Below are 26,919 nucleotides of genomic sequence, written 5' to 3' on the forward strand. Positions count from 1 at the left end.
AATAAACTTTTAAAACACCCTAATAAAAATGTTATTAACTAGTCTAAGGCCTTTAAACAAAAATCAGACTATACTCTAAATCTAAACTACAAAATGAAAAAGCTATTATATCAATTGAGAAAAGTACCTTCCATTCTTCTACTTTTGCATTGACAGCTACCATGACTGGATCATCTTCTTCATTTTTTGCTTTCAGAAGATCTGTAAGCTCCTGTACCTAAAAAAACAACAGTTATTTCAAGAATTGATGTAAACTAGTGTAACATATTTATTACATATGCATATTTACATATACATTATATAAATACATATATACATACATACTTACGCAGTTGTTACATGTAATATATTTTCACATATTTGCATACACACATGTACATGCAAACACATGTATATCTGTATGCACATATATACAGATACATTATATTACATATACCTATTTATTATTAGAGTAGCCCTAGAGTTAAAGGTAACTTTTAATGGTTTTTGCATCTTTATAGTGACATAATTATCTTTTATTACTAGAAAATTATATTTTTAAACATTATTCTACTTTTTAAACAGGTTTAATCCCACATAAATAATGAACAATGTTTTGGTTTCTAATATATTTATAGTGTATTTATTTTTAAGACAAAATTAAATTTTAGGACTTTCAAGAATCTTTTGTAGAAAATTCCTACAATTATGAGATTTACAGGACCATTTTCTACACATTCATTCAAGCATCATTTATATATCCTAGATGACAAGAATTAGAAAGTGTGAGGGGATTAGAGAAACACAAATGAACAAATCTGTTATTAGCATAGCAACATATTACAATATTGAGACTACAGACAAAAATTCACATCAAAGAAAGTTAAAGTACTTTCTAGTTTCAAATAAATAGTAGTAAGACAATATAAAGTTTATGTAAATAAGTCATTCTAACAGTAATTCTTACTTGAAGTCGATAATGATCATTTTCTTTTTTTAATTGGTCCATTCTATTATCTGTCTGATGCACAATAGCTTTCATCCTATTATATTCATCAGTCATTTTCTCCATTTCTTGTACAGACTCTTCTAGATTTTTTCTCATTTCTTCATTTTGAACTTCAATTCTCTCATTAGCTTCTGTTAAAGTCTAAACCAGTTCAAGACACTAGGTTAAGAAATAATTTTTTTAAGAAACTGAAATTTAAAACAAATTAAAACTAAATAGAGCCATAAGTATCCACTGAAAAAAAGAATTTATGGACCTTTACTCTAAATTAGTGTTGACCAATTAATTCAAAGTAAAGATCAAGAAAATTGTACATAAGTCCCTCAATTGTTCTTTATGCCCAATATAGGCACATATAAAAAGAATGATTAAAAAATTGTAACTTCAAAGACACAATTTATATCATGTTTTACAAATACATAGCTGCAGATTTACACTACAGAATTTACATGTAGGGTTAAATACTCGATTTACATTATAATGAAATTCAAGTTTTGTAAGAATCATTGTTCTGAACTGACTTCTATTCATTTTACCTGAATTTCATCTAGATATTGGACAAGTTCATAGTTTTTTTTAGACAACTGTGATCGGTAGTCACTGTCTTCTCCTCTTCTTGATAAAAGTGTTTCTTTTTGTGAATCTATTTGTTTCTGGTAGTCCATAATATCTTGACGAAGCTGTTCATTCTGAAGGTAGACCACAGACAACATTCCATCAAGAAACTATTCATTCATTGTTAAGAAACAAAATTACATTTTCTAAATAGTGCTCTCAGAACGCATCCTTAAATTTCCAAGGTTTCACCACCCTTAAAGCCTCACCTTTTTCTTTAGACGTTTGTTCTCCAGAAAGGACAGGAAAAAGATAATTAGAAATGAGAAAGGCAATATATAATTAAAAATAATAATTGAAATAAAGAAAGCAAAAAAGAAATTTTAGGAAAATGAGGTATATTATTTTGGATAACTAAAGAAAGTAACAATGTTAATTATCAACCAAAACAAAGAACATTTTGATTAAGTTAGAAACTTAAGAACTCTTATCAGAATAAACAATATACAAACATTATTTGGCTCAGAAGAACCAAATAATAATCAGAATTTATGAGATTTCATGAGTAACAAAAATTTTAAAAGAATTCTAGGTAAAATAAGAGAAATAAGAACAGAAATCCAATCATCTATTCAATTAGCAAACTAACACAGAATAGCTTATAAGACAGAAAGAAAGATTTACCCACACAGATCTAAGAGATGAATGTAGTACTTAATGGCCTCACATTTTAATTTGTTTTCTAATTTCCTGAGATAAAGTCATATCATAAAACCAGCCAGTTTGAAAACATCAGTTACTTAGAACATTCCAGTTCTGGTTACAATACAAATTTATGTAAAGTTTTTTAACAAGTATCTTTGTTGAACCACAACTACTAAAATTTTTTACCAACCTCTCTTCTTAATTTGCTGTTTTCATTTTCTGCCTCCTCATTTCGAAGAGCCAACTGAAATAGTTAAAAAAAAAAAAAAAAGGTAAAAGTCAAGACCAATTTAATACAAAATTAGGTATTTAGTTATTGATTTAAATTTTAAACCCTCTTCAATAAAGTAGAGAAGTTTTAACTACGAAGGACTTTCTGTTAACCTATTACATAAATAGTAGGCCAAAAATTCAAAAACTAAGGTTTAGGAAGGATAAAACAGGTTCAGTTTAAAAGATTAAACAAACACACACACACACACACACACACACACACACACCTCTAACCAAAGGATATTGTAACAAACAAATCATCCCCTTTCCCCCGCTAAACAACCCTAATAAAATGGTTTTCTCTCCAAGATCTTCATATCTCACTGTTCTTCTATGTCATAGCTAGACTATTCTTTGCTCTAAGTGAGGATTAAATTACTTAAAAATACAAGGCCGTGCAATGTGATGGTTAAAAGAAGCAATCTGAAATCAGACTGGCCTACGTTTATATCCCTTGTCTACCAATTTCTATGGATATTGGAAGTGCGGGACTATGAAGGATATTACTGAGCCAATAGAGGAAATCTGATTGTAGACCAGATTAGATAATAGTATTGAATCAATATTAAATCTCCTGAACATGATAATTATATTGAAGTTATGCAGGAGAATACCCTTCTTTTTCAGAGAGACATACTGAAATATTTAAGTGTGAAATATCATGCTATCTTCAATTAACTCAAATGGCTCAGCAAAACAAAAAAGAGAGAAAGAGAAATATGTCTGTGTATACAAAGATACTGACAGAAAGATAAAGCAAATGTGGCACAACGTTAACAACTGGTGAATCTATATGAAACAAATATGGGTGTTTATTGTTTTTCTTTTAATCTTTCTGAAGGTATGACATTTTTCAAAATAAAAAGTTTAAAGAAAGTCCATAATAAAATGCAAAGTACAATAAAAATCTTAGAAGTTGGCTTATTATTATTTGGAGTTAAGAAACAGTCCCATTATGTTCCAAATTAGAAAATTTTAACAAGAGAAAAGCCAAACTTGAATGTGGTGGCACAGGGGTAGGGAACCTTTTCATGCTGCAAGGCCGCATTAATTTAGCTATAATCAAATAAGGCCTCATTCAAGAAACTTCAATCAGATACACTTAAAAATGTACATTATTTTGTAAAATCATAACTACTGTGTACTCAATAATTTCAAAAAATGAAAACTATTTGTTAATTTTAAAGTTAACTAACCTTTCAATGACATTGTTGTGTCTGCTTTTTGTTGGAAAGAATGTGAATACTTAGTTACAGCATGCAGGTCCACAGTCTCAGCTGATCCTCTAGATGGGTATCAGTCAACTGTGACCTTCAAAGCCTGTTGATTTGAGTTAGGTAGAATATAGATTCGCAGCAATAAGTGGTTAAAAACCAAGAAAGCATTTTTCCAGCATGTTGCCAAAGGCATGGGTATTCTGCATTTTTCCATATTTCAACTGGAACTTTCTTAGCATCAAACAATGACTTTAAAATGTCATCTACTGAGAGCCCAATCAATTTCATCCGTAGTTCCTTAGGTGCCTTGGTGATATAAACTAGCTGAGGCTAATCTGAGTGTGATGTCATGATTCTCAAAGTCAGTAAAACTTACATTGTATTTTATTATATCACATTGTAGTTTATTATATCACAAACAAGAAGCAGTACAATTAATCAAACTATTCACCTAAACTATCGACATAGTTTTGACATCTTAATTTAATGGTAACTTCTTTATGCCAGCACTGAAGAAGCATGGAGAGCAAGTGGCGATGATAACACAAAAGGCATTTTCCACAGCATGTTGAGAATTGAATGTTTTTGCTTTCAAGAAGTGGTCCAAAGCCTGGAAGAAGTGGTAGTCAGCTGATGCAAGGTCTAGTGAACATGGTGGATGACAAAAGTTTCCAAGTCCACAAGCATACTTACTCATCATTTCATACAACTGGTTCCAGTAGACATCTGCTGTAATAGATTGACCACGGTTTCATGAAGCTATAGTGGATAATACCAGAATTGAACCACCAAACAGACACCATTAGCTTTCTTTGATTAATATTGGGTTTTGGACTGTGTTTTGACACTTCATCTTTATCCAACCATTGTGCCAAATGCTTGCGATTGTCAAAAAGGATCCATTTTTCATCACACATAACAATACGCTGTAGAAATGGTTTGCCTTTTTGTTGTGACAGCAAAGAAAGGCAAGCTTCAAGATGATTTCTCTTCAGATGCTAGTTTACTTCATGTGAAACTCATCTATCCAGCTTCTTTACCTTGCCAATTTGTTTCAAAGTCCACTATTGTTAGAATAGAAATGTCAAACATTGCTGCTGATTCACACATAGATTGAGATGTATTCGTTTCCACTATAGCTTTCAGCTCATCATTATCCACCGTGGTCTCACGTTGCCCACGTGGCTCATTTTCAAGACTAAAATCACCAAAACTTCTCAAACCATTGACATACTGTGCATTCATTAGCCACACCCTTCCAGAACACTTTGTTGCTATTTTGAGCTGTATGTGCTACATTGGTTCCACGAAACAATGCGTATCGAAAATAACAGGAATATATTTATCCATGGTTTCACAAAAATTGCTCTAAAATTTTTTTTGAAAGATAATCACAAGTCAAAATTTATGTTTGAAAAACTAAGGATGTACCTTCACAATAAAAATAAAACAAGAACTGTCAAAGTGAAATGTCAGTGATATCAACTGTCAAAGTTAGTACTTAAGGAAATCAGACATTTTATACTTAACAACCTAATTACTAAGTCTATAACAGTTCCGTATTCCTCAGATGATTTGCATATGTCCTCCTACTCATCATTGACCTTTGCTAACTGGGGAAAATGTTCATCCAAAACTTCTTTTTGATGAAAAAGAGTTTTGAAAAAGATAGCTTTTTTGGAAATACTTGGATTTTTGCCACAGATCATATATAGACTTAATTTTACCTTGCAAAGAAATATTCAAGCTGTTTTGATTTGACATATCACACAGAAATATTCATATAGAAGTCTTTTTTCAATAATTCACATTGCTGATTCTGTTCCTCATAAAATGTAACTATCTTTTCTCACAGAGATAAAATTTTGGCTAACATCTGTCCCTGCGATAGCCAACACACTTTTTTATGATAGGGCAAATCCACACTGAATACCTCCTCATTCAACTTTAGCGTGTTACGAAACTGACCATGGCACATTGCATTTTCACAAATATTGTTAACAATACTTATAACCTGTTGCAAAGTGTCACTCAAAATATTAATAGTAGCTTTATCACAGAGATTTTGCTGATGCAAGATACAATGAAAAGAAATGAGAGCATCTGGATCTGTTAACATTTTTTTTAACTGGGCAATAAACCCTACATGTTTTCCTGTCATGGAAGGTGCACCATCTGTACACACACTCACTAAATTTACCAAATTCAGTCCAACTTCACAACAGTTGTCTTGAAAGATGTTGAAGATATCTATTCCCTGTGTTCTGTTCACAAGAGTGCCTAAAGCAAGTAACTCTTCTAGCAAAGAAAATCTTTTGTTATGACCCAAATGAAGTATAAAACCTGCACCTAGTCAGTAGTATCTGTTGACTCATCCAAAGTGACTGAACAATATATATTTTCCTTTTGATGTATTGAATGAAATTGTTCTGTTAAGTTGAAGGTTAATTCATGCTGCTTATCAGTAATGGCTCTCCTTGAAAGAGGTAGCTGTTTGTACTTTGAAACATTATCAGGGTCTAAGCATCCTACAACTTTGACAATGCATTCTTTCACAATTTCTATATCAATACATCACTGAATGGCTTCCCTTTTTCCCCAAGTATATAAGCTACTTTATTAGTTGCTTCAGTGGCATTATTTTCAGGTCTTACTGCTCTTTGAAAGAATTTTCTTTGCATTTGCTTTTACCTTTTAACTTCTGCAATACAACCTTTCTCGCCTCTCCCTCTAATTTAAAATATTTGTGGTCCTTATGAGTATTATAATGCTAACAAGCATTGATATTCTTTAATGTTGATATTGCTGTATCACAAAGCAAGTGAATCATCTTATCTTTAGCAGAAGCAAGATAATACTGCAATTCCCAATCCTCATTTAAAAATCTGTTTTCTTCTTTCAGTGTTCTCTTGGTCTTCTTTGACATGAGGGTCTGTTAAGTAGACAGAATTAAAAAATACTGTCGAGCTATGCAACTATTCACAAATTCCTCTTCAAACAGAAACACGGTGCACTGTTGTCAAAAGCTTGTAACAGACTGGTGTTCTTGACCCCCGTAAACTCTCACCAACCAGCCTTGTGAGGTAGCTGTGTCAGTCAGGTCAGGGAAGTTAGAACTAAATCATGAGCATAGCAGCCATCAGTTTAGCCCTTATACCTTACTAATGTTCTAATTGTGCCAGTTAATCTGGGAGGATTATACTGAAACTTGTTTTATTCTTTGGTATTTTAAATATGTTCACTTTAGAAATAAAATAAAAATATAAAATACAAACAAAAATGTATTAGTAAAAATAAAAAGATTTGTTCTGTAAAATTTGGATTCAGTCAAAAGGCTGCACTTAAGAACTTGGAAGGCCAAAGGTTCCTCAACCCTGCTATAGCATTAATGCTGCTGATGCTTTTTTTCCCCTTGGCTTCTCAAACATCACACTCCTAATGTTTCTTCTTTCTTGAGCTTTTCTTTGAAGCACCTCTTCCTATTTCACTGCTTTATTAGACATTTCTCAGAAAGCTGCCTTACAATAACTTCAATAATATCTATGCTGACAACCCATAAACCCTCATTATCTGCCCAGTGTCTCTTGTAAATTACATACCCACAGATAACCTTTTTGAATATGCCCACAAGGACTTCAAACTCAATATGTACAAAACTGAAATAATAATCTCAAACTTTCCAAAGTCCTCTTGTTCTCCTTTTTAGTGAATGGCACAATTTACCTATCTTGTGGCCCAACTCACAAAATTAGGCAGACTTTCCCTTCTCCACTCTCCTCTAACAACCAATAATTCATCACAACTAATTACATCTGCTTCTCTCAAACATGTCTACATCTCTTAATACTCTCAGTCATTACTTTAATTAGGCCATTATTAACACTTACCTGAATCAACACAAATATCTCCTTACTAGTCTTGGCCCCCTTCAATACATACTCTACAAAGCACAGTAAATTTTAAAAGTACAGATCAGATCATGACATCCTGTGCTCAAAATTCTTTACTGGCTCCTTTTAGGAAAAGGACCAAATTCTTCAGAAACCGTTCTTGGTTATCTCTCCAGAGGACCATGCATATTAAAACTCATGGAAAAGCAGGATAGCACGGATAGCACAAAGTCTTCAGTAAGACTGGATTCAAATCCTGGCTTTACCACTTATTAGTTGTATAACCTTGGGCAATTACTTACTCTTTCTATGTCTCAATTTCTTCATCTATAGCATGGTAGATAGAAATGACCTATCCCATATGATAAGTGTCAAATAAGGAATAATGAATTAATGCATATAAAATATCTGGCACATAGTAAGGACTCCATGGAAAATATTTTTATCTGTACTCCAGCCAAATGAATAAATGTAGTTTCCTGAATATACCATAATATTCATAATATTGTTACCTCTAACAATGTATCTTCTACCCAAAATGTTCTTTCCTTCACCACCATGCTCATCCACATCCCCCTTGCCAGGCTGACTTCCACCTCAAACCTCAGTTTACATACATATCACTTCCTGAACTTCACGACTGATTTAGGTAACCCTCCTCAGGGTACCCCAGGATACATCCTTATGTATCCCCTTAAGTATAATATTATCTTTATGTTATGCTTATTATTGACTATGAATATCCTTGAGAACCAGAATATAGTTGCCCACTGTTTTCCTAGTAACCAGTACAGTCTCTGACATGCTATAAATACTAAATATGACTGAATGACTGTTTAAGGGCAAGGAAAGAATATCCAGCCTAAATTTATATTCCATCTCAAGAAATCTAGCAGCTAGAAAGGTACATCAGCCATACATTCAAGTGTTCTCTGTGTGGGCACCTATGAACAAAGTATTCTAAGATATGAATGGAAACAGTAGTTGTGATTAGCTAAAAGTATGTGGTTTGAATGATGATAAGTAAACTGATAAAAGAACAAAGGTCCAGAAAACCAGACATCCTCCTAAATAATTCTATTAGTGAATAAAATAGTTTGGATCCTTTACAATTACTAAAAAATGCATAGGCATGTTATGTTTTGCTGAGTCAACTAAACAGATAATCCTCCAAGAATTTATTACTAACCTTTCAGGTAGCATCAATCCATACTTTTGCCACTACAGAAACTGTATTGATAACTTTTAAATGATTCTTCTAGAAAGTAAAATAGATATATCAAGAATCTAAGGATATTTTTCCTTACAAATCAATTTATGATAGATTCTCTTTAAATAGCAGTATCATCTCATAATCGTTGTTTACTTAAAATTTATAACCCTCTGTTTCTGACAGAACAATGGACAAAATAAGGGATATAATACAGCAGTGACCTTCTAAAAGACACAAAGGTAGAAAAAGCTTCTGGCCATGAGGGATGGAAGAGTTACCAGTTAGGTACTAAATCTGTAATAAGTTTACTGGCAGCTAAGGGAAAATAACAATTGTTTAAAAAACATTAAATAGGTATGTTAAATAAATAAAACACTGAATAAGAAGCTGAGGTAAAATAGACTTTTCTGCCAGGAAATACAAATTTATCTTCAGAAAACAACTTTTTTCCTAAAATTAAATTTAAGTGAACACTGCATGAATTATTTTATGACTAACAAGATATAACAAAAGGGGCAATAACAAATTATGGTTGTATTAAAAAGTCATGATTTGAAATATGAATGATTTATAAAATACTGGCATTAACACAACTTCACAAGAATGTATATATACTACATAAAGAAAGGTAGATCTGAAAACAGGGAATTTAATTAACCATTATTCAATACATCATTAAAAAATTAATTTCCAAATCTAGTATATGTTAAAACAAATATAACTTTTTACCCAAATCAACTATGATAGTAAAATCACTTTATGAATGACTATTAATTTCTTCATACCAATATTCAAGACCGAAGCATAAATTTCACATATATAAGAATTTTAATGTCCTGAGAAAAATGTACCTCCAAACATAAAGAATTAATCTCCAAGTCATATTGACTAGAAGTATCTGATCCATTATAATTTAAAGTTGTGATGACAAAATGAACAGTGATATAAAACCTTTGAGATAACTGTGCATCATTCCTCAATTATACAACATAAAAATGGATACTATTACCAGTAACTACAAAAAACAAAATCAGATGTTCTATCGAGGTAACGTGAAGTTAAGATTCATTGAAAAAAAAGCATTTTACTTGTTCATTAACTTTCTTCTCTTTCTCCAACTCCTTTTCTATGTCCTCCAATTCTCGATCTTTTTGTTCCAATTGTTTTTCAAGTTGACGAATTTCATCACGTAAAAACCGAGTGTCCCGTCCACCTACAGACTGTTGAGCCATCTTAAAGCAATAAACCAAAAGTATAAATTAATCCCGTTATATTTAGAGGTTTGAATGAACCAACAAACAAATAATTATCTCTACTTTAAATTTTCATTACACTTTAGCACAGATGTTTAAAATCAGATTAGCTTAAGGACCACTTTTTAAAAAATTCAACTTATTCAGGCTGACAACTCCTTAAGCTCTCCCTTAGCCACAGGTATGAAACTAAACTGCAGAGGCATACAATATAGGCGATGAAATATCAAGGCTTCTCCTGAACCTCAGAGAACTGAAACCAGGCTATAAACCAACAGAGCCTCACCCTAGCACTAAATTTTGGTGCTTTTAACCTGCCCTTTCCCTCATAACATGGACTATTTAGACCAGTGCTGTCCAACAGGACTTTGTGAGATGATGGAAATATTCTCTGTGCTGTCCAGTTCAGTAGCAACTACCTACATGTAGCTACTGAGCATTTGAAACGTGGCTAGTGCAACTGAAGAAAATTAATTTTTAATTTTAACGAATATAAATAGCCACAAGTGGATAGTGCTACCATATTAACCAGCCCAGATTTAATTTATCTTTAAGATCTTGCAACCAACTAAATCTATTTTGCCTCATATTCCTGTTAATTTAGGTCACAGCCCGAAACATCGTATCATTTGGTCTCCAATCATCTTTTCACCATACAGTTCTGTTTACTCCTTTACCTTAACCAAATTTTTCTCACTCTTTCCCTTCTTCAAAAAGCCTTTCATTGTGCTCTCTAAAATCCTCTTTCAAGATAAATTAATATTTTACTTCCTCAGCTTCTTTACTGAATGCTCCTTTCCATCTCCTTGCCTTAGCTGCAATTTAGTTCCTTTAGTATACTGATTGCCTTGGAACCCTTTCAATTGGAAACTGCTCATTCTTTCACATCCCATATAAATCAAGGTCAAAAGAAGGTGTCGGTACTCTCCTAGATTTACTTTACCCTTCAATTTCCAAGTTATCATTCCTCCACCGCCCTGCAAAAATTCTAGCTGCTTTGAATCTCACATGACATCCAATTATTTCATCCCTACCTACTTGTGGTAGCAGCAAGTGACCAACTTCCCAATCACTCCTCAAAATTCATTGAGAATTTAAGCACATGGCTTATGGTCTTCCATCAAAAGCCTGCCTAAGCAATTTCGATATAGTTTTGCTGGAGTCTATTTTTTTTAACTTGTTTATTGAATTCACTACAGTCTCCCACTTCTACACACTAGATCGTTATCCAAGCAGGAACATTCTCTCAATTATTTCCACCATATCTGCTCTTTGATCTCACAGAACATTTTAATTCCTTGACTTCTCTTCTGCCTCCCCATCTCTACACTTTCTCCCCACTCAACCCCAATCTTGACTTCCTTACCTATTCACCTAAGATTTCATAATCCTCACTTCAACTTGCACTTTCCTACCAATATCTTCAACTGTCCTACTCTTCTATTCTATAGCAGCTGCTTGGCTAAATACTAACATAGAATCAATTCAACTTCATAATTCATTTAATAGTTATTGAAAATGCTTGGCATTTCCCCAGGAGTTGGATTATATAGTAGAAAATAAAAAATACTCATCCAAGTTCACAGAGTTAACAAATAAAAGAATCAGGACTAGAACTCGAATCCAACCTTATTCTCTCCCTTATACTTTAAGCTTTATCTGATTTCCTTACAATGTGACTACACCATTTCCCACTCCTGCTCTTAGCAGATGATGTCATCTCCAACCTCTCAACTTCCAGGCACTACACCTACAAACATAAAGGCTTCTGTACACATCCACTCTTCCTCCCCCTCCTAATACAAAGGAGGAGAGTCTTTCTCCTTTCAAAGGCTAATGCATTTGTATAACTTCCTACCTTTTCAGGAATTTCAATGTATTTAGTTCCTCAACAATACATTCATATTTTAGTCCTTAGCTTTCTCAAAAGCTAATTCTCCTATAATACCCTTCTTTCACTATTTCTCAAATCTCCACCCTCTACTTTAGTTACTAGTAATCATTCTGTATACCCCCTTAGACTGTAAGCTCCATCCAGCTACTGTTTTTATTGCATTCACAACTGGATGCTCAAGTCTTACTAGAATCTAAGGTACATAATAGGCATATAGAATATATCCTGAACAAGTACTATGAACACAATGTTATCCTTGTGATTTTTCCAGCCAATAATAAAAAATGTTTAAGTAATTCAAAATAATAAAATTAATGACAATTATATTTTACATTTATAGGGAACACAAAAGAACATACCTCCAGTTCATTTTCCAGTTTCATGACTTTAGTTTTTAATTGATTTTCTATTTTAAAAAAAGACAAATGTTTCAACTGGTTAGAGTTACCTCAAAACAAACTTTTAAATGAATTTAAATAAAATAAAAAAATTATTTTAAAAGATCCTGTTATGATTATAACAAGGCAACATAAGAGAAAGTATTATACACCAGATCCATAAAATAGGAGTTGTAAAAATATTTTCAAAAATAAATTGAATATATACATTTTATAGAATACATTAAATTTTCTACTGCTTAATGAATAAATGGAATTCATTATTTAACATCATAATAAACTTTTTCCAAGGTACTTACCAAATTTTGCTTGTTCTTCTCCAGCTTTTTCAACTTCTTCCAAAGCTAGCTCTACTTCTTGAGCTTTCATCTAAACATTAAAAAAAAAAAGTTATTTCAATATGACTTTATACTGGAATGTAGCACTGAAAATAAAAATTTTGTTTTATTTCCTATCACAATCCTTAGTGTTTGCAATGATTGTACATGGAGACACTCAGTAAATATTTCGTAAATGAATTATTTTTGTACTTAAGGCTACAATTTCTAGATCTTCAAGTCTGAAATATCTTTGATTCTTCCTTTTACCTCAGCTCCTTAAGTCTTATATCCAGTATTGCAACTTCTCCCTTTGTAATGTTTCTCACTAACTCTTTTCTGTTCCAATTGCCATTATTCTAATCTATAGTTTTGTCTAAACTCCTTCATAATTCTGTCTCTAAACAGCTTCAATTCCCTTCTATTTGTCCTACATAACATACTCAGTTTTTCCATCCTAAGGCATATTTCTGTATCTATTAATCATGGTTCAAAAACTTTTATTGGCCTCTCATTTGCTGATAGCATATAATATACCTTTAAGGCCCTGGATAGCCTATCCCAAACTATCTACCTAAGACTTGTTTTCTTTACAACCTGCTAAAAACTTTCTGTACTTGTTTCCTCGAATGCAAAGAATAAGCGTATTTCCCATTCCCAATATTGATTTATGGTAACCACTAGCACTAGAATTCCATTACCATCTTACCACTGCCTTCCACTTATCTAAAACTACTGCTCAGTCTTTGTCTTCTGTAAAGTCTTCTGATACCCCTTAAATCCCTTTCCCCCCTAACATATCCCTATAGCCATCATTGTCCACATTTTCACTTGGTCCTCGGGGTATATCTTCCTATGTTATTTTTAAACAAACCATTGTGTTTCCCCTACACATTCTTTCAGGAACTTTATGTAGAAACTAGCAACGTTTTGCACATTAAAATCCTCAATTCACATTTGACGATATCTCATGTTTGAGTGGTGATTTAGATATTACCAAGTACTTTCACAGGGATTAGCTTATATAAGAACAGATTTTTAAATTTCCTCTAACAGCCAAAGCTACTATAAAAGCCTACTGCATACAAACCTTCATCAGTGACTGAGTAATTCGGAAAAGGTGTATCATATTTTCTTGATTTTCATTTTTTAGCTCATTTACTTCCACCTAAGTAAAGAGAAAAGCAACTATTTTTTATGTTATAACTTTAAGCAAAATATAAGAACTCTTCCAGTTGTATCATTCAATGATTTCAAGGACAACTTAAATTAATCATAGATCAATGTATATATCTATGTATTATGTATCAATTAAACACCTTGGATAACGAAATCAATAAATTATCTGCCAGTTCTTCTTGACGAGGTAGGTCATCTGGGTCAACTTTCATTAAGTCTTTCCAGTTTATATTAGGTGGCATCTTTAACTCTTTCACTGTGCTCCACTTTCTGTAACAAAATAGGTGGGTATCAGCATTTTCAAGGTAAACAGTATTACTGTTTTTACAGTACTTTACACTTTTCACACATTACATCATTATAACTCTATGTGGTGTTAGGCAGAGCTATGGCTCCTTAACCGCAAAACAGGTAAGTGCGCAAAAACAGCCTTGATCAAAATTATAGCAGTCAGCACAGATATTGTGCCGACAAAACAAAACATGACTGGCTTCCTTGCTAAAACTAATCTAAGTCAAGACTAAGGTTTTGGGTCCCCCTCTCCACGCCCCCTACCACCACCGTGAGTGAATGCCTACTCGTGCCAAGCGGAAGGGTATGTGGAAGGCTGAAAGTGACCTCTGATTCGAAGAAGCAGGGATTGGAGGTAAAAAAAAAAAAAAAAAAAAATGCAGAAATAAACAATTAAAAGAGTCAAGCTATGTCGGGGAAACCAGGACTGAAATAAGAAGGCAAAAGCATTGCAAACCAGAGGCCAGGAAGGGGCGGGGTAGCTACGCTGTTGCAAAGCGGCCCTGCTCCCGCTTACAAGGATCCACCGACCTAGACTAAGCCTGGTAAGCAGCGGAGGTCCCTCATCTACTGCACCCACCAAGCTGGGCCTCGCTGCGGCCCCTGACAGCTCCCTAGGGCGCTTCCACGCGTTCTCTGGGTCTTGCCAACCGGTCCCGAGCTAGCCAAAGCGGCGACGGCTGCTAGGCGACACCATTCCCCACTCAGCTGAGGCCAGAATAAGGTCCCGGATGCAAGGAGAGCCTACAGTTCACGACCGTGGGTGACGCTTTACGTTTAGATTATCCGCCAGGTTCCTTGGACTACTGTGTTAAAAACGAGAAGGCGTGGTATGAGGACTCCAAATCCCAGAGTGCAGTTCTGCCTGGATGCTTGTGCATGCTGGGAACTGAAGTCTCAGGAGGAGAGGTAGGGCGTTCCCGGCGTGCAGTGCGGGAGGCTGCGACTGTACCGGGGCCGTGCGGGAGGACCGGGAGGCGGGAGGCGCAGTGGCTGAGGCGCGTCCGCGCTGGTGGCCTGAACAAGATAGATCATGACTGTGGGTTCGGTGGCGTCACTCACTGGGCTGCTCTTCCTGAGGCCTTCCTAAACCATTCCCTGAAGGAACCGCTCCCAGGTAAGGGGGAGTTGTCTGTCGGTCAGCGGATGGGGAGAAGTGGAGGGGTGCAATCCCGGCTGTGAGAAGCTCCTACCATTGGGGCGGAAGGGCCTGGCCGGGTACAGAGAAGCTGGGAAGTCTTCTCCTTCCCATCAAGCGTTTGCAAGTGGCGTCCAGAGTAGTGCCTTCTGTAAGAAGGGAAGAAAAGAAGTTTTAGCCTTCTTTGGTATCAGAATCTGTCTGGGTGTAGTGGAGTGGGGGCCGCGCAGTCGTGACCATGGTTTGGGGGCGAGCGAAGAATTGAGGACACCGCATCCTCCGACCCCTCTCGCCTTACCTGTAGCACCTTTGCCTTGGCGGATAGAAGGGCTTGAAGGTTGAGGAGCTAGGAAAAAGTGACGGTTCTAGAGAGGAGAGGTTAGTATTTGTCTGGGCCACTGCGTGGGGTGGAGAGAAAAGGGACGGGAGGACTCACCTGTACTGCTGCTGTTGTCACTTGTTTTGTTGCCCAGAGCACCGTTTCTGAAAGCACCTTTTCAGGTATTTACCACTCTTAACTCTTGGGAAGTTTTGTTTATCCTACTGCTCACTGCTCTGGAATATGATACACCACTAGGTAGCTTTCTTAAAAAAGCTGTAGACTTGAAATCATAAATGACATTCCCAACTATTTGGACCAGTGCCTTTCATCTTTAACTTTTTTTGTTAAGCACTTATTTTTTTACATAATTGACTAAATTTTATTTTTGAAAATAAGGAAGAGATTTCTTTTTAATCCATGAGTTTGGGTAAAACAAGAAATAGTTTAATAGGAAATTAAAACATACTGATTTTGTGAAATAAATTTTTAGACATTATTCAGATTTGTAGGAACAATTTTGTGTACTCCTTTTCTGAAAGATTTTATGGCAAATATTTCTCATCATCTTATTTAATCATCGTAACAATCCAGTGGAATAGGTGTCTACCTACCTCTCATTTTCCATCTATGTTAAGAAACTGAGGCTTGAAGAGGTTAAGTACTCTGTTCTAAACTAAATAGTGTGTTGAATACAGATCTTTCTGCCTGGAGGATATTCTTAACTGCTATACTACCTCTTCAGATATTCTGGGAGCCAATATCTGTAAAGTGCTTTTTCTTCAATCTTGTTATTTTTATTAAATATTGTCATATTCTAATATTATAACTTTGATTACTCAAGAATTTGAATAAATATTCATGTTCAGTGTTTTTAATTCATAATTTAGCAGAGGGTGGTAGGGATGAAATTTAATATTCGAACACAATACTACGTCATGTGGTATGTTTACTACCTATTTATTTTTATAGTAGGAGTCTGTTATTTTTACTGTACCACCTTGTTTTTCTTTGTTTTTTTCATTTATTATAACTATTATTTTTATTAATTTACTAGTTTTGTTTGTGTTGGTTTTTTACACCCTTACTTCCCACCCTCTTGCTTACATTTATATTCCCAGGAACTCAAGTTGCCTGGTCTAATGGTAAGTTTTTTTCTCATTTTTCAAAAATGAGAATGAGTACAGAGAAGTTATTTTCTAATAATTGATGAAGCTCAGATTGTAACCTAGATGACAATCCTGACTAAAAGCAAAATGTTGCTTAAATTTCATTTGTTAACTCATTCTAACAATATTTTTGATATTGTACCGTGTGCTAGATGCTGGAGCTACAGCAGGGAATGAGTTAGCTGGTTCTTATGCACTGTCATCAGTTTGTACCTGTGAATGAGGAAAATTTAACTCAAGTTCTAGTTCAGTAACTCACTATATTTTTTGAGGAAAATTGCTAAAATTGTATTATTTTTCATTGGATTTTCTGCATCTGTCAGTTTTCATCAAGATGTGACAATTTTGTAAATAGGCTGTTAGAGGAATACTTGCCTAGACCTGCCCTCTTCCTAGGATTTTATGAACAGCTTTTTCTGACCAAAATCACTTCACAAGAAAGCCCCTTGCCTTTTATAATTGCTACCTTTGTTCCCTGTACCAAAAAATCTGTGTTTCTTAGATTTTACCTCCATTTCCTTTTTGCTGACTTATCAAGAAAATAAATGGTAGCTTACTTTTCCAGTGTCTACAATAAAGCGTGGCCATGAGAAATTTAGTATCCTGTGTATAGTAAATGTTTTGTTTTGTCTTGTTTTCATGCGTAGGAATGAGTGTGCAACAAGCTGACACTTGTTTTTCTTCAACATGAGGAGACTAGAAAATTTAGTAGGAGTCAGTGTGAATACAAACTTTGCAAACTTTGCCAACCAAACTACATTTAACAAACTTTAAAATAGTACAAATATAGTAGATTACTCTTCTTGTAAATGATGATATAATAATAATGAAATTGAGAGGACTTTCCCAGCTTCCCAGAAAATTGAACTGGGAGAACGTTCCTTACCAGGCTAAATATTTTCACATTCATGTAAACTTATCCTGTAGATTTATTTTGTCTACAGTTGCAATGTTGTATTACAGAAAGTCAACACTCAATACAGTTTTGTTGAAGGAACTGTGTTCGTATCTCTACAATGTAGCTTGTGAGTAGTCTTCAATTGCAGTTGAATTTTGTGCACATAAATGGTGATGTCCCATTTTTGTAAGCAAACATAAATCAGTCATCCCATCCATTTAGACCATATGCATCTGAGAATATGCTTGTGTGTCTCAACTAACAACAAGGGTGTTACATAATTATAGTAATGGCCCCCAGTGAATCTTATCTTTCTATGCCTTCATGTAAACCCCTCCTTTCCCCCCAACTTGTACTTTGCAGGTAGACTCTTTTGGACATAACCTAAGAGACTCCACAGCTGAGCTCCTGACATGCTCTCTCTCCCTTTCTCTCATATTACACTCCCTTGAGGAATCTTAAAATTTTTTTTATCTTGGCCCTTTTATAACGTCTCCCTCTTTGATTCTGGATTTACCTTGCTTTATTAATAATAAACAAATACGCAGTAAACAGAGGCATATAAAGAGCTTGTGCTTTGGAACTTGCCCTCCTACTGTCCTGAGATCATCATTTAAGAAGCCCGGGCTGACCTAATAGAGGATGTGACCATAAGTAACAGAGACTAGCTTTGAAAGCTGAGACCCCTGTTCTTCAAACCATCCAACCCTAGTCAAGCCACGGGATAACTGTAAGCACATGAATGACCCCAGGCACAACAAACAGAAGAACCATATACATATGTGTGTGTGTGTGTGTGTATAAATATGTATATACAAAAGGAAATATATATATATACACATATATATATCTGTATCAGATAAGGGTATTTATACTGAAGAAAAGAATTGGTTTGAATGCATTCATTTTTGTTTAAGTATTTCAGATGCCTAACTTAACAAGCAAAACTTTCTCAATACTTAAATAACTGCTATAAATCTAACAAGTTAAAATTAAAACTATAGCAACTCCCAGGTTCTTATAAAAATTCCAATACTGTTTGTACACTTAGCTAAATTTTAATACTTTTCAACTAAAAATTCTAAATTCAGAAATTGCATAGTCAATAATTTAAAATAATGTATATTATACATATCATATATTTTAAAAGAATAGTTATGAAGCTAATGTATCAAAGTCTCCAGAATGTCGGATTCTCTCAAACATTACAAGTACTCTAAAAATAAGATGCATAAGTTACTCCCAAATATAATTTCAAAGTATTGAAACCACAGGTTTAATTTACATCTTTTTCTTCTATTAATTTTAAACTCTCCTGTGGTTAGAACATTTAATCAAACAACACTTTTTCACACCCAAGTGAATTAGTGTTATCAGGTCAGGGACTTGAGTCATTTATAGGAGAGAAGGATTTCTGACCTATACACAAACCTTGATTTTTACCTACCCAATGACGGGTACCCTGACTTGTTTTCATTTTGTTTTTCTAAATTACAACATATGTATGTTGCTGGCTTGTGTTGGATCCCATTTCTTGATTCTCTTTCTGTTTCTTAGTCTTCTCCCTCATTTTATTAAAGTACCTCTTCTCCTAGTTTCCTGAGAAGGGGTATCAGAGGTAAATTTTTTTGAGGCCTTGAATGACATAATGTATTCTTCTTTCCCACTTGGGAAATTTTGATTTATTGATATAGAATTTTTGATTGGACGTCATTATTTCTTAGAAATTTGAAGCATTACTCTCCTTTTTATTTTGAGGGGTGATTTTTTTTTTTTTTTCTAGCTTACAGCATTGTTGGTGAAAAAAATGATTTGTTTTGATTCCTGATCTTTGATCTGGAACCTGCTTTGTTTCTGAAAGATTTTAGAATCCTCTCTTTGTTTCCAGTGTCATAAAATTTTACAGAAGTCTGTGACCAGTTGAAGAAGAGGGCTGGAGGGTCTCAACATAAAATAAACAGATAGACTTTTATTTAAACTTTATTTTCAGTGTGCTACCTTTGTTCTCATTTGTGTCCCCTGTATCAGAGACCCTATGTTTTATATACTCCAGAGAGGAAATCTCCAGTCTTCTGCCATGGGATAGGAGGGATGATTACTTAGCTGTATCTAGTAAGAGATGGGAGTCTGAATTTTAACAGGGTGGCCCACCAATACTGCTTACAGATGGATGGCCCTTGAGCTGAAGTTTTCTCTGGATAATTAACATACAATCTTTATTTTACTTATTATCTACCTACTAAAATTGAACTTATTTGAAAATAACATGTTGCTTATTTTATCTTCATGCTTTTTTTCTCCAGTTTTTCTCCACAACTGCTTGTAGGAAAGATGGCTGACATTAACCTAAAAGAAGTAACCTTAATAGTAGGTGTAGTTACTGCCTGCTATTGGAACAGCCTCTTTTGTGGTTTTGTTTTTGATGATGTGTCAGCAATACTTGATAATAAAGATCTTCATCCATCTACACCTTTGAAAACTTTATTTCAGAATGACTTCTGGGGAACTCCTATGTCTGAAGTAAGTAATTATATACTACTTATGCATATCTCAGATTTTAAAATATTCTGGTAGTTTATTACTTCTAATTCTCTCTTTATCAACATTGTCATCATAGCAATTGTGAATTTTTTCCCTTAAAGTTTTATATGAGACATAACAAGTTTGTAATAAATTGGACAGAAAACTGAAGGTATGATTATCTCCTGTAAAGCAGTACTTGATTATTTTTTGGCTGTGTACCTTGGCTTAACTTTTAAAAAATAATTATGTGAAAACCAAATATGTAGGGAAAGCAATAGGTGTAATAGAAGTCTATTTCTTGCTAACTGACTTTTTTTCTCTTTTTTCTGTCTTTATAAGTGAGGCAAAAGAGATGACTGTTATATTTCACTATTTTAAAATATTCACAACTTCAACATTAAACAAATTAGACTTTAAGGGTAAAAATAGTAAGTACACATTGCCAGTTTCTCTGCAGGGAAAAAAGTGGTTATCAAAAATTTTAAATCATTGTCATATCTTTTACCTAACAGTCATTTGAGTTTCATATTGAGAACTCAAAAGTTTAGTTCATTTTTATGAGAGTATTTTTGCTCTGCCAGTAACTTTATTTTGAAGATCAACTGGTTAAACTGTTTAGGATTAAACCCTTGTCGGCTTGGGATCATATAAGTTGGGTTCTAATTTTAGTTCTGTTTTACATTAGCTTTGCGAAATAGATGGAAATACAATTTTTATTAATAGATGGCAAGTCATTTCCTGATCTGTCAAACAGAATGACACTTTGAGAATAAATAAATGAATTAATATATCTATCTACAATGCATGGCACATAGATATTGAATAAATTATTGTGGAAACATAACATGTAATAATGTAATAGCTTGTTTCTCAGTGATCATTTGTGGCCTCTTTCATCATTTCCCAAATTTGGAAACTTCTCAAGGGTGGGGATGGAATCTTTCATTCCCCTAGGTACAAGCACATAGTAAATTTTTTTTTTCTTATTAAGTAAACAGACTTTATTCTCCTATAACCTTTCCACTCTCACCCAATTCTAGTTTTTGAAAAAAAAAATCTTTTGATAATTAGGGAAAAATATGGCCCTATTATAAATTATTTCTAAACAGCTTATTCCTTTCTATGCTTTCCCTTGGTCCCCAGAGACCCCTAGATATATGTGTTCACTCTCCCACCTTATGCTAGTGTCTGCAGTGATTTTAATCATAATGTTGAGATTTTGAACTGAAAGTTTAGCTGGCCAGATTAAAGGGTCTCATACCATGGTGTCAATGATCTGTTTTCTGGTTTTCTCAGCTTTTCAGATTGAAGATTTGATTTTGTACAGAGCACCCATAAGCAGACAAAGAAAAGGACTCATAATAATATACTTAGACATAATGGATGAACAAACTAGAATAACTATTTGTACTGAAGAATGTAGTTTCCTTATATTTTCTGATGGGCATATTCTCTCCCTGTAGGCAAATGTGATACAGGGGAAGAATTGTTCTAAGTAGTATTTAGGTGTGATAAGGTTTTATGATAAGCCTGGAACTAGCACACTCAAAGATCTAATGGTTGATGTCATTAGGTAATTATAGCCTGAAAGCCTATGTGTGTGCACACATATAAGGATTTTTGTACCAATGTAGATCTTAAAAACATATTTTAGGACATTCTCCTGAGCCGTATGAAAATACTACCATAGTAGGGGTCTTTGGACTCCTGTGGACTTCTCAGTGTTTAGATTATCTCTTTAGTAGGCCCATTCTTTAGATATGTAATAATCTGTTTATTGATAGTTCACTGAATCACATCCCTGGCTGCCATATTAGAATCTGCCTGGGCATTTAAAAAAAAAAAAAAAATTACCAAGCTTCTATCCAAACATGTTATATTTGAGATGGTCTCTCTCAGAGTATGATGTAAGCATCAATATTTTTTTGTCTTATTTTGTGTGCGTGTGTTTTATTTTTTTGTTAGAGGGAAGGTGTTAGGGGGAAGGAGGATTGTTTTTGTTTGTTTGAAGTCATCTAGATGATTCTGTGGTACAGACATGGCTGAGAAACACTGGGCTGTAATGAGCCACCCTTTTCCAGAATTTGGCCTATAAAGTACCTTGTGTTAAGGTAACTTCTGCAGATATCCTATCTTACTATGTTTTTGCCATCCCTGTATTGAGATTGACATTAACAAGAAACTGTTAGCCTATTAATTCATAATACTCATGCTTATTTTTATTGCCAACTACCATCATAAGTAATTTTTCTTTAAGATGCTGGATAATAATGATCTGAATTGTTTTGTTCATAATGGAACTAGCTATCTTACTATATTTTTACAGAGTAAACTTGATATCTAATAAAGTAATGATTGTCAGAGTCTTAAATAGATTCCAAATGTATGGATAGTTATGTTATTTATAATAATCAGTCTGTCTTTTAGTTGATCATTACCCATGGCAAATGTGCATCTAATAGACCTAACCGAGCAATTATGTGTACTGCAATTAAAACTTTCTGGCTTTATCCTTTTACCTATCAGATATGTTCCAACAGAGCCACATTAACATTTCAGGCACTAAGAAGGTTTCTAGAACCTTTTTCTACTTTCCTGTAAAAAACATACCAGTTCAATACAGTGCCTTAAAAATAATTTTGTATACCTGAGATGAAATTTGAAGAAGGTACAGAAATTAGCCAACCAGGAAAGAACGTTCTGAGTAGATGGCACATCATGGTATCTGTAGTCAGTACAAACAGAGATATTAAAATGCTCCTAATTTCGAAATAGGAAAGGTTTGTTCTTCGTGTTTCCTAATGTTCCCTAGTAAACATGAACAAATGGGCATAAGTCTATACCTATGTGCCAGAGAGTTACAGCAGAATATAGTAAGAGGTAGAAGAGCAAAGAAGCTGAGTGTGGATGCCTTTAAATAAAACTACAAAAAATAAATAGGGTAATATTATGCATATTTTTGAACTATGTGTTTTATTAAATCTGCTTTGATTTTTATCTTAGGGTAGAAAGTATTTCTGGTTAAATGTAACTTCTAACTTGTAAAGAAATCCAGTACTTCACATAAATCTGATTTACTGCCAACAGAGAATACCACAACAAAAGTGTCTATTGTCATGTTCTAACAAAGTTTTTGCTCTTGTATTACTTTCTGTAGTATGTAGGGATTTTAGTTTAATATATTTTGGTTTATACATTATGGACATTTTTTCATAAAACCACTAGAGTACCTTTTTGAGTCATCACTATTTGAACTGACCTGGTAAGCATTATGTTCTTATGTTTCCTTTTGAAGATCTAGCCAACAGTTATATTAACTTTTGTATTGGTAATATATAGGGAGGCGGGCTTTGGAGAGAATCTTATACTCCAACTTGACCATTGCCAGCGTTGTCCAACTTTTTGAAAAACCTATATATTGAAGAGGAATTAATAGCCTTTCTTCCTCTACTGTTGGTTCTATGATCATTATATATAAGGGAGGAGATTACCTTGTTTGTATACTAAGGAAGCAGGAAAACACAGATTGTAAAGCTATCCTTTATGTTTGTGTTACTATTGGGACTTTTTATTATTGTATTGTTATTTCTCAGTCATATGTAGATACCTTCAATAGTAAATGTGGTGATTAGTTTTTGTACCCTGAAGGATCAAAGTGCTTTAATAATCAGTGATTGTTTTTCCTTTTAGGAGAGAAGCCACAAGTCTTACCGTCCCTTAACAGTATTGACTTTTCGCTTAAATTATCTGTTTAGTGAACTAAAACCAATGTCATATCATCTCCTAAATATGATTTTTCATGCTGTGGTTAGTGTGATATTTCTTAAAGTCTGCAAACTTTTTCTGGAGAACCGGAGTAGTGTGATTGCTTCTTTACTTTTTGCAGTACACCCAATACACACTGAAGCGGTAAGTAAAACTATAAATCGATTTTTTTCATTATTTTTTTTATAAATCCTCCAGTGATTATAATGTTACATATTTTTAAGAAAAAAATGTAACCATGACTTTAGTCCAAGTATTTGAAGACTCTTAAATTATTACAGTAAGTCTCAACTTTCTAGTGCAAAGTCTCACTCCCTACTGAATAAAATTTTTAAATTTAAAACAATTTTTGAAATATAAACATTTTTCATTCAAGAACATAAAACTGTCTTAACTTCAGTAATATAAATGTATACAGTTCTTTTCTTTGCTAATTTTTTTATCAATGCAGATTTTAAGTATTATTTGTCACTTTGTCAATGTTTGTGTTTCAAAGGATAAAAATAGTCCATCAGTAAGCCAAATTAAGTAAGGGATGAAAATATATCAAATATATGGGAACATGAACAGACATTCTAACAAATGATGATGCTCAGTCATATTGTCTATTGTCATATGTTTCAAAATTGTGAGCTATCTCTGCTATTGCCAATATGTCTATTGGGTCCACCTACCAAGATATACCCAAAGTTCAATTTATTTTTCTTGGTAACCTTGAAAGTTCAAAATTACCTCCCAGCAAGAACAAAGAATACTCTGTTGAGCTGCTTTGTTACAAGCTTTCAGTTGTAAGCACAAGTGTGTGTGCAGGGGAATGTGTGTGTGTGTGTGTGTGTGTGTGTGTTGGAGGGAGATTGTCTCTCACTGTGGTGAACCTTTTGGTGCCTAGCTGACCAGATATTTTTCCATACAATTATAAAAATAATATGTTGTTTTAAATTTTACAATGAGTTCAAAATGCTTTAAAAAGGGAGAGGTTTAGATGTTTTATATTTGGATTTTTAGAATTTAAAAGAACTGAATGCTTGTATTTTAAGAAAATATGTAAGACAAATTTAGCTTTTAAGTTCTGGATATTGTACTATAATTTTATAAGTTGTAACCATTGGGGGAAGCTATGTAAAGAATACACAGGACCTCTCTGTTTTATTTTCTCAACTTTCTATGAATCTTTTAATTATTCAAAATTATAACAATAATAAAACGAACTGTTAAAGAATTGCTGATGAATTTCCATTTATGTAAGATATACAAATTCACCACCTGAGGGCACTCAAAGAATGCTTAAGAAACAAATATGCACTGGAAAAGTTATGAAATTTAGTTTCTAGTTAGAATATTGTTGCTGTTATATATAGTAAATTTTCATGGTACTCTTTATTAATACAAACCCCCTTCCTTTTCTCTTTCTAGGTAACAGGAGTTGTAGGAAGAGCAGAACTTTTGTCATCTATCTTTTTTCTAGCTGCATTTTTGTCATATACCAAATCAAAAGGACCAGATAATTCCATAGGTAAGTAATTAACATTTGATTTTTTTTACAGCTATAAAACCTGATCAAGTAATTTTTATTTACTCCAGGTGCTTCTGATAAAACATATGCCGAACTTGGGATTTATCTTTATATATTGTTCTACTTTAGCATATATAAAAATGTGGAAGTACAGAACCTTGTCAGTACTTTAAAAATTTGTGTGTAGCTTGTATTTTATCATGAGCAAATAGGTTCTATATGATCTAATTTTAAAAACCAAAAACCCTGGAATATAGGAGTTTTAGAGTAAGTTCTAGTTTCATCTACTGTTAACTGTAAATGATACAAGTACCAATGCTTAGTTATCTTTTGATAAATAATATGTGGTAGGCTACGATATTGTTTAGGCAAGGTTAAAAGCCTGCTAGAGTATAATTTTTATTATGTATTGATTATAGTTCAGTTATTTATTGAGCCCCTACCATGCGATCTGTCCTGGAAAGTGCTTAGTATACATTAGCTCATTAGTCCTAATGATACCTGGTATTGTCACAAAACAAGTTCCAGGCAATAAAAATGATTTTTTTAGGCCAGGCGCGGTGGCTCATGCCTGTAATCCTAGCACTCTGGGAGGGCGAGGCAGGCAGATTGTTTGAGCTCAGGAGTTCGAGACCAGCCTGAGCAAGAGCAAGACCCCATCTCTACTAAAAATAGACAGAAATCATATGGATAGCTAAAAATATATATAGAAAAACGAGCCGGGCATGGTGGCACATGCCTGTAGTCCCAGCTACTCGGGAGGCTGAGGCGGAGGATTGCTTGAGCCCAGGAGTTTGAGGTTGCTGTGAGCTAGGCTGACGCCACACACGGCACTCTAGCCCGGGCAACAGAGCAAAACTCTGTCTTAAATAAAATTAAAAAAAAAAAAGATTTTTTTAGAGAGTGGGCATGAAAGGGCCATAATAGCCTTAGCTTTTATTTATTTGCTTTTAAAATTTAACTGAGATTTTTTTCCTAAGTTCTTGGGGGGATTTTTTTTCGCCGTGGTCCCAAAGTACTGATGATAAGAAGCCTATATATGTGGAAATTAAGGTTCAAGGAATAAGTGATTTAGCCAAACAGCTTAATGTTTCTTAGTTTTATAATATGAGTAGGTTTGCCTCTAGTACTGCTGTGCATAATGCCTTCTTAAAGCAGTTTGAGTGGCAGCACACATAGTTGTTAAGAACATGTTAAATTCAAGAGTCTGGTTTCAAATTCCAGCTCCACTATTTGCTAGCTCCATTTACTATCTTGTGTAAATTACTTAACCTCACTGTGCTTTCATTTCTTTATAAAATGTGGATAATAATGGTCTTCTACCTACGTAGTCCATCATGCAGTAAGAGGTAGTTCAGTAAGTAATAGGAATTGCAAACCAATATTCTCTTTATAAAGTAAGTATACTCGTTTTGGACAAA

The 26,919-nt window shown here is 34.0% G+C and overlaps 2 protein-coding genes across 4 annotated transcripts in view; one reads left to right on the forward strand and one right to left on the reverse strand.

Annotated features, from left to right (window-relative positions):
* Window positions 1-14,857, reverse strand: part of CEP290 (centrosomal protein 290) — an 88,102-nt gene extending 73,245 nt beyond the window's left edge. Inside the window, exons 1-11 of the mRNA XM_069489355.1 lie at window positions 14,754-14,857; window positions 14,023-14,152; window positions 13,794-13,871; window positions 12,686-12,755; window positions 12,348-12,394; window positions 9,930-10,073; window positions 2,439-2,492; window positions 1,813-1,833; window positions 1,525-1,677; window positions 947-1,129; window positions 128-217 (exon numbers count right to left, since the gene is read on the reverse strand). Of these exons, the coding sequence (XP_069345456.1) occupies window positions 128-217; window positions 947-1,129; window positions 1,525-1,677; window positions 1,813-1,833; window positions 2,439-2,492; window positions 9,930-10,073; window positions 12,348-12,394; window positions 12,686-12,755; window positions 13,794-13,871; window positions 14,023-14,124 (942 nt within the window). The 5' untranslated portion in view covers window positions 14,125-14,152; window positions 14,754-14,857. The remainder of the gene's footprint in view (window positions 1-127; window positions 218-946; window positions 1,130-1,524; window positions 1,678-1,812; window positions 1,834-2,438; window positions 2,493-9,929; window positions 10,074-12,347; window positions 12,395-12,685; window positions 12,756-13,793; window positions 13,872-14,022; window positions 14,153-14,753) is intronic.
* A 5,162-nt stretch (window positions 14,858-20,019) lies between these two features.
* TMTC3 (transmembrane O-mannosyltransferase targeting cadherins 3) overlaps window positions 20,020-26,919 on the forward strand; it is a 39,006-nt gene continuing 32,106 nt past the window's right edge. Inside the window, exons 1-3 of one of the 3 annotated variants that reach the window (XM_069490024.1) lie at window positions 20,020-20,217; window positions 23,911-24,129; window positions 25,399-25,498. In XM_069490024.1, coding sequence (XP_069346125.1) covers window positions 20,029-20,217; window positions 23,911-24,129; window positions 25,399-25,498 — 508 coding nt within the window. In that variant the 5' untranslated portion in view covers window positions 20,020-20,028. The remainder of the gene's footprint in view (window positions 20,218-23,910; window positions 24,130-25,398; window positions 25,499-26,919) is intronic. The other 2 variants (XM_069490022.1, XM_069490023.1) reach the window with 2 other exon arrangements.

Source organism: Eulemur rufifrons, chromosome 16 (genome assembly GCF_041146395.1).
Source record: "Eulemur rufifrons isolate Redbay chromosome 16, OSU_ERuf_1, whole genome shotgun sequence".
NCBI classification, from domain to species: domain Eukaryota; kingdom Metazoa; phylum Chordata; class Mammalia; order Primates; family Lemuridae; genus Eulemur; species Eulemur rufifrons.